Source organism: Sinocyclocheilus grahami, unplaced genomic scaffold (genome assembly GCF_001515645.1).
Source record: "Sinocyclocheilus grahami isolate Dianchi unplaced genomic scaffold, SAMN03320097.WGS_v1.1 scaffold1110.1, whole genome shotgun sequence".
NCBI classification, from domain to species: Eukaryota; Metazoa; Chordata; class Actinopteri; order Cypriniformes; family Cyprinidae; genus Sinocyclocheilus; species Sinocyclocheilus grahami.
Genome location: NW_015506289.1, coordinates 173,999 through 183,044, shown reverse-complemented (window position 1 = coordinate 183,044; position 9,046 = coordinate 173,999). Strand labels below are relative to the sequence as shown.

At 40.0% G+C, this 9,046-nt stretch overlaps 1 protein-coding gene across 5 annotated transcripts in view; it reads left to right on the top strand.

Annotated features, from left to right (window-relative positions):
- Positions 1-9,046, top strand: part of LOC107566895 (glutamate receptor 4-like) — an 86,717-nt gene that overhangs the window by 32,061 nt on the left and 45,610 nt on the right. For all 5 annotated transcript variants that reach the window (XM_016252457.1, XM_016252456.1, XM_016252455.1 and 2 more), the window contains exons 5-9: positions 1,733-1,786; positions 2,882-3,040; positions 4,839-5,006; positions 7,174-7,278; positions 7,393-7,500. In XM_016252457.1, coding sequence (XP_016107943.1) covers positions 1,733-1,786; positions 2,882-3,040; positions 4,839-5,006; positions 7,174-7,278; positions 7,393-7,500 — 594 coding nt within the window. The remainder of the gene's footprint in view (positions 1-1,732; positions 1,787-2,881; positions 3,041-4,838; positions 5,007-7,173; positions 7,279-7,392; positions 7,501-9,046) is intronic.

Below are 9,046 nucleotides of genomic sequence, written 5' to 3'. Positions count from 1 at the left end.
GCACCCCCGAGCACACACACACACACACACTCTCTCACACTCACACACACACACACACACACTCTCTCTCTCTCTCTTTCTCTCTCACACACGCACACACAGTCTCACATTTGGACATAGTCAGGTACAACATCAACAGAATGTTCTCTCTACATGCCCTGCCAGTCCTGCCAGCATGTTCCTCGAGCAGATGTGGATAACAGCGGCCACTGAACTTACACCGATACCAGTTACACACTAGACAAATCTCACATCCAGCAAAAGATATGGCTCCTTGTTAAATTTTCAATTAAAAACTGAAGTATTTGAAAAAGACTGTTTACTTAAAGGAATAGTCCAAAAATGAAAAACTTACTTGGCCTCAGCCCATATAAGATGAGTTTGTTTCTTCATCAGATCTGGAGAAATGTAGCATTGCATCAGTGTCTCAGCAATGGATCCTCTGCAGTGAATGGGTGCCGTCAGAATGAGAGTCCAAACAGCTGATAAAAACATCACAATAATCCACAAGTAATCCACACCACTCCAGTCCATCAGTTAACATCTGGAGAAGACAAAAGCTGAAGCATTAAGATGTTTTTAACTCAAATATAACCCATAATAACTTTTCCATAATAACTTGGATTTGTTTCAGCTTTTGTCTTCTCCAGATGTTAACTGATGGACTGGAGTGCTGTGGATTACTTGTGGATTATTGTGATGTTGGTTACACTTTATTTCGATAGTCCACTTTAGACATTCTACTTACTGTAAGTAACTTTGCAACTAACTCTCATTAGAGCATTTGTAGACTGTTAGGTTAGGGTTAGTAGAATAAGCTGCCGTACTTGCAAAGTTACTTATAGTCAGTAGAACATCTGTTGAGCAACCATCAAAATAAAGTGTTTTAGATATTAAACAGACAGACTACTAATACTCTAACGACTGCTAGTTGACATGTAGGTGCAAAGTTACTTATAGGAAGTAGAATGCCTAAAGTGGACTATCAAAGTATAGCTGTTTGGACTTTTTTTTGGTGCTGTCCACAATCACTGGATTATTGTGATGTTTTTATCAGCTGTTTGGACTCTCATTCTGACGGCACCCATTCACTGCAGAGGTTCCACTGGTGAGCAAGTGATGCAATGCTACATTTGTAACTTTTTGAGGTTTTTCCCACTTCAAAACGTTGCTTCTGGCTAGTCCATAATCCATAATTACACTTCCTCCAGTGAAAAAGTCCTCTTCGACATGATGAAAGTATTCTTTTGTCATGAATGACCTGTTTTTGATTCTGTAATTGGTGCCGAGTTTACAGAATCATGGGTAATGTAGTTTCTTACCAGGAATTATTTACAAAAATAAGTAAAAAAAAAAAAAAAAAGAAGCAGGCTGATGGCTTCAACAAAAGCATTTGCCATCGATTAACAACCTCACAATAGGTCTGTAAAGGTTATTGTTCAAAATCAATTCACCTATGGAGAAAACGAATGTTTTCATTTTAATTGTACTTGCATTCAAATTTGAACTGCATCCTATTTGCCACATTAATACAAATTCAAATTCTCAATTCAGTCAATTCTGAAATGCACACAATGTCTTGGAACCTAAACTCTATTTTCTATGTAAAAATACTTTCTAATATACACTTTCCCAAGTATATATTAATACATCTGTAGGCTGTATTGCTGAAGCGTGTAATAAAATAGTCTTTTCCAGTCACTCATTCCTTGTATTTCTGTCTTTCTCTCAGATTGTGAGTGTGGGCAAACATGTGAAAGGATATCACTACATCGTGGCTAACCTGGTGAGTGCTGGCGCGGGTTTCTACAGGGATGGAGCGCTGGAGGAAATGAACACATGTAGAGGACAGCGTGTCCTCTGGCTGTAATTCTCTGTGACTGAGCTTCACTTTCCTGAAGAAAACCTGAATGCAGTATTACATTTTGGCATCTAACTCACATCGTTTGTGAAGGATTCCTTAAATCATGTGCACTAGTGCTTTACCAAGTGATCAGACGATAATTACAATAATTATTTTTAATATTAAAATGAATTTCCTAAAATGTATAATTAAAATGAAAGAATTCATTAACCTCAGCGACACCCAAGACGACATTAGCAAATGTATACATTTATATTAAATAATTTAATTCATTTAATATAATTTTCAATGTATTTGTATCTTTATCATTTTTTTATATAATTTATTAATTTAATATAATGTAATGAATTTTAATTAATTTAATATAAAACTTTATGTATTTGAAAGAATCTTTCTCTAATTACATTTTTAAATATATATATAATATATATAATAATTACATTTTTAAATATAGAATTTAAAACCAACCACACCAAACACCCTAGCAACCACATAGCAACAAGCTAAGCATTACTCATATCATCTTAGCAACCATAAATCAATGCCCTGGCAACACTGCACTTCTCACATCTTTTTTTAATGTATCTGTATGTATCTTTCTCGAATTAATCTGAGCGAATCACGTAGCAACCACCCAAAACACCCTAGCAACATGAGGTGTTTTGCACCTCTCAGAAACTGTAAAGCACAATCTGGATGATTAATTTGATCTGAACTAGTAGTTAGTCTCAAGGAGTTTGCAGTCTTGTTCAATTTCGGAGACTCTGACTATGATTGACTGCTGAACCTGAACATTGTTACATTATGTGTGATTTATCATTGCTTATTTTGTGCTGTGCCTTAACGTATTCTGCGCTGACATTTGTTAGCGTCAGCATCTGGGATATTAAGAAATCTTATAACTCACACCGCCTCAAATTCATTCAGTCAATCTCCATTTTTCCACCTTTTTATCTTTTCAATGAATCGGCTGCATTCGCTCTCACTCTGATTTGCTCTCTGTCTTTCTCCCTGCAGGGATTTAAGGACATTTCTCTTGAGAGGTTTATGCACGGCGGGGCAAACGTCACTGGTTTCCAGTTGGTGGATTTCAGCAAACCAATGGTGATCAAACTAATGCAGCGCTGGAACAAACTAGACCAGAGGGAGTATCCAGGATCTGAGAGCCCACCCAGGGTACGCAAATACATTTACAACATAATTAAACACAAATGCAAACACTGAATAACAAACACTGCAGACATTTATTTGCACACACTTTATTTTCCTGCATTGTTTCAGCCCCCAGTTCACTAAAGGAATTAGCGCAAACATGCTCTGAGATCTGTACTAAACGCCACTGAATCCATTAGCAGCATAATTCCTTATCTACTGAAACAGCTTGCTTCGAAACCGCCCAGCAGATAGCAGGTTGGTTTAAATCAGGTCGAAACTCTGATAATCCTGTCGGACGCATGTGGCACCAGTCACAGATGTTCAGCCAATCAAACTGTGACAGGACACATTCTTCGTCAAGCTTTAGCCAATGAGATTTTAACGAGCAGCTGCCCAGCAATATTTGAGTCAATTAAGCCATGACAGACCGCAGCCGGAGCCACGTTTAACCCGTCTGTTGGGGAAATAAAGTCTAAATACAAGTAAATAAATGTTTTGAAGACTGGGAAACCATTCTAGTTTTCCAAGACATAAATACTATACTAAATACTAAAAAAAATAACAATACTAAAAAAGTACATTTAAGTAAAGTATATAAATATATTTATAAATATATTAATAACAAATTCCTGCTTTTCCATTCCCAAATTTAAGACTCTTAAAATGATTAAGATGTTAGTTATAAAATGTAAGATATTTTTTTAAAACTCAGATATTATAATTCAAGACTTATTACCTTAAATTTCATAAAACTGATTATTTTTATACTTTAAGGACCCACTGGGCCGTTTTGTTATTCACACACATGCTCCTAAATACATTTTACAGTTCGCACACATCTATTCTTAGTCGCAAATACAAGTGAAATGCTCGCACGGTACCACACAAAAAGTATTACAGTTCTCCGTACTAGAAAACAAGACAAATATACTAATTAAGATGGTTTTGTTCTGCATAACCATAGCATTGTGCTGTCCTCAGCTCAAAAACCTTGCTTTTCCCCTCTGTTGATAACGTGGAGCTCCTTCTCTACTCCCATTGATTAGCACTTCCATCCTGCAGTCCCTGCTATAAATTATCAGAGGAACATCAGACCAATCTTTATGGGTTCATTAGAGCACACTTTATAGGCAAGAGCCTTGACTATCTCCATCTCTTGCTCGCTCTTGATTTTCTGCATCTCACTCGCTGACTCCCCCTTTAATGATTGTTGTTTGTTTCTGTCTTTCTCTCAATGTTAATTGGATGTTATTATGCTTCTGCTAGAACCATAAATCTTCTGCTGATCAAGTTCATTCATAACAAACGGTGTCAGTGCAGATCCAGCCACTGACACTCGTTCTGTCTTATTGGGACGATTTACTCATGCGAATAGCCGTGCTTTTGTATTTGTTTATGGAAATAACAACAGATGAAAATCCATTTTGATTGTTGGTGAGGTTAAGGTTTTTTTTTACCGCTAGTGGTACCTCATAAAGAGAAAAACGATGCACTGTTTTCCCCAGCAATCTCTCTTGATCTTTACTGTTCTGTAGCAACAATCTGTACTGCTTTACAGCTAAATAGCTTTTCCAGTAACAAGTAGTGACGGTGCTACATTGCAGTTTTATGTCACATTGCATCATGTACACAGCCTTACAAGCAAGCCGGCGGAGGCAATAATCAATGCACTCACCTAGATTGCCCTCTCTGTTGCATTTACATCTACTTTAGGCACTAGGACGGCTCTGCATTATACTGGATATGTGCTTGTAAACAGGAAGCATGGGTAATGTAGTGTGAATGAAATAAAGACACAATATTCCTTTTACCTCCTCAGTACACATCATCATTGACGTATGATGGTGTGCTAGTGATGGCGGAGGCGTTTCGGAATCTGCGCAGACAGAAGATCGACATCTCTCGCAGAGGCAACGCTGGAGACTGTCTGGCAAACCCAGCTGCTCCTTGGAACCAGGGCATCGACATGGAACGAAATCTGAAACAGGTGAGAGCAGGTGGGATTGTGCAAGACAGGTGAGAGTTGATGGGATGCTGTGAGCAAGACTGGATAGGATGTTATCTAACAAATGGTAATGACGGGACTGAACGACAAGTGGAAATGGGCGGGACTCTGTGAGACAGGTGGTAATGGGCGGGACTGTATGACAGGTGGGAATGGGCGGGACTCTGTACGACAGGTGGGAATGGGCGGGACTCTGTATGACAGGTGGGAATGGGCGGGACTCTGTGAGACAGGTGGGAATGGGCTGGACTCTGTACGACAGGTGGGAATGGGCGGGATTCTGTACGACAGGTGGGAATGGGCGGAACTATGTAAAACAAACAGGAATGGGCGGGAATCTATATGACAAATGGGAATGGGAGGGATTCTGTATGACAGGTGGTAATAAGCGGGACTCTGTATGACAAGTGGGAATAAACGGGACTCTGTGCGGCAAACAGGAATGGGTGGGACTCTGTATGACAAGTGGGAATAAAAAGGACTGTGTAAGGCAGGGGTTTTCAACCTGTGGGGCCAGCATCTGTTAAGCAGGGTGCGAGCATCAGTTAATTCAGAGACGTTCCCTTGAGGATTTATGAATATGAGTTAACAAGTCTTTAGCCATCCACTAGGGGGCAATCAAATTTTGAGTATCAATTAGATTGGTTTCGTTGTGAAAACCTGGCAACCCTGGTCACGCTTATTGACAGTGTAAGATGATTTACAATTAGCCGTGTCGGAAATCCAACCACGGATTGGCATGTTGTTATCTCAGAAACAGGCTCAGCCATCACATTGAATCAGGTAAACTGTTATATATTTATGTTTCAGTATAATTACGCATGCTATACCAGGGGCGGTTGTAAACCCTTTTAGGTGGGTTTCAGCCCCCCTATCTGTCACCTTAGCCCCCCAAAACTATCTTAACGATCAGGCCAGTGCTGCTTCCTCGAGAAAGTTTTTCATTCTCACGTGTTTTAAGTCTTGTCAGTTTAAACATTAAAGTAATTTTTAGCCATTTAAGCCCAAGACATCTCAATGCGGTATGCACGCACTGTGATAGAGCGTTTCTATGCGCACCGCGCACACCTGAAGTGCACAAACAGATAGCCTTCTCAGACAGCAGGTGAATACCAATGGCTGTCTTGACAAGTATCCTTGTATGCACAGTCGGTTGTTTTAAGTGAATGTAAACAGTAAAGAAAATATCAAATGTATATCAGTATAACGGATCCGTGCATTTCTTATGTAAATACACTCTAAAAAATGCTGGGTTAAATACAACCCAGTGCTGGGTTAAATAGGGACAAACCCAGCAATTGGTGAGGGGGGGGGGGGGGGGGGGGGGGGGTGCATGTCCTAAAAGGTTGAAAACCCCTGGTGTAAGGTAGGTGGTAATGGGCAGGACTCTGTATGACAAATGGGAATAAGCGGGACTCTGTATGGCAAGTGGGAAAGGGCGGGACTCTATATGACAGGTGAGACAGGGTGGGAAGCTTTGGGTGGGATTCTGTACGAAGGGTGAAGCATTACCTGAAAGGTGAGTGTGGGTGGAACTGAAAGAGAGGTGAGACTGGGCGAGATGCTCTCTGACAGGCAAGTTTGGACAGGGCTTCGCATGACAAGTAGGAGTGGGCGGGACTGTTGTCTGAAAGATATGAGTGGGTGGGACTCTGTACAGCAAGTGGGCGGGACACTGCCTGAAAGTGTTAGTGGCCGGGACTCTGTATGACAGGTGGAAGTGGGCAGGATGCTGTCTAACAGATAAGAGTTGGCAGGCCTCTATATGGCGGTACACTGTCTGAAAGTGACAGTGGGCGGGACTCTGAACGGCTGCTGGGAGTGGGCAGGACACTGTCTGAAAGGTGAGAGTGGGCAGGACTGTACAACAGGTGGGAGTGGATTTGATGCTCTTTGACAGGTAAGAATGGGCAGAGCTCTGTACTAGAGGTGGGAGTGGGCGGGACTAAATGGGGGCTCGAACAATGCAGGATACAAAGGATACATAAACTTGCTATCAAATCTGACACTAGTTTGAACTCATCTTAAAAGTTGAATCCACTCAGCAAACTAAAATTGTAGCTACAAATTATAACTTTGCTCCATGTTTACCAAAGGTGATATGTGTTCTGTCTTACTAATACTTCCTTGTGTATGTGTGTGCGTAAAGGTGAGAATCCAGGGTCTCACTGGGAATATCCAGTTTGACCATTATGGACGCAGAGTCAACTACACCATGGATGTCTTTGAGCTAAAGAGTAACGGCCCCCGCAAGGTCAGACACACAACACAGTTTCATACATTTAGACACACAAGCATCCATTTATACAGATACACACCGTAATTTGATACACACAGGATTGATCACCCCATCGTCTATCATCTGCAGATTGGTTACTGGAACGACCTGGATAAATTGGTTCTGGTCCAGAATGAACTCTCCATGGGAAATGATTCCGCTATGGAGAACAGAACTGTTATCGTCACGACTATAATGGTAATGTACACGCAACCACCCACATCCACAGTCTTACGCACATAGTGCCATCTACAGTGAGCAGAACACATTACATCGGTCAGATCTACTTGATTAAAACTCACTTGCACTGCTCTCGACTGTATTAGTGAGAAAAATGATTAAAGAAAGCGAGCCAGTGAAAGCGACAAAGAGAGTGCTGACTGTGCATTAATTCAATTATCATGTTAATGTCATCAGTTTAGCCATAGATAAGGGAACAAGAGGGTTATACTGAAGAGAAAAAGTTTATATATGCGTTTGAGGTTGATGTTTAAATTTCCCTTAAAAATACACCACAGTAACCATCGTTTTCAACAAATCACCATAGTTATAAGCAGTCACTGTTAAGGGCGCTGTCCCATTAGCTGATTCAATTTGAATTTGGACAGGGGTGTCAAACCTACCAACTGTTTTTGCCAAAAAGTCGTAGGTCTGTCACACTCAGCAATTAATAATGGATGAAATGACAGACTGAAAGACTGTCTGTGACATTTCCATCCCATTCTGTCACGAACTGCTGAAATAAGAACAGGAGCACCATGCAAGCAATCAAAATAGGCTGAATTAGATCATACAAATGTACAGATACGCTATATGACTTTGCATTCGCTGTCAGTTCTTTAGCCTGAGAACATTTACATGAATGCATTTGGTAGGTGCTTTAATCCAAAGTAAATTACACTGCATTCATGCATTCCCTGAGAATGCAACCCATGACCTTGGCATCATGTTCTACTATTTAAGTTACATGAATGCCATATTACACACAGAAGAAGCTGAGAAGAAGCTCAAAGGCCATGAGAGCTGCCCACTTACTAGCTCAGGCTATTTCAAACTTGCAAAAAGTAGCATTTCAGTCTGGGGCGTTAACAAAAGTGCTGAGTCACTATCTGACCTCTGATTCTCCAGCAGCTCACAGCCGAAAATAGATTAGCAGGACATCAGCATTGAAGCCCTACAAATTCAGAACCTTTTAGCAATCACAATTAGACATTAGAAAATATGCATCTGAACTGTCTCAGTTTTTAATGTTTTAAAACATTTTCAGTTTTGAAAATATCAACATTAGAATTAAAAGAACATTATGGAAACCTGTTTCTGCCACAGAATAAAATCTCACAATTCTGCATTTATATCTCATAATTCTGCATTGATACCTCAGAATTATGCATTTATATCTCGTCATTCTCCACTGCTATCTCATAATTTTGCATTTGTAACTCGTAATTCTGCATTGATATCTCATAATTCCGCATTTATATCTCGTAATTCTGAATTGATACCTCAGAATTATGCATTTATATCTCGTAATCTGCACTGATATCTCATAATTTTGCATTTGTAACTCGTAATTCTGCATTGATATCTCATAATTTTGCATTTGTAACTCGTAATTCGGCATTGATATCTCATAATTCCGCATTTATATCTCGTAATTCTGAATTGATACCTCAGAATTATGCATTTATATCTCGTAATCTGCACTGATATCTCATAATTTTGCATTTGTAACTCGTAATTCTGC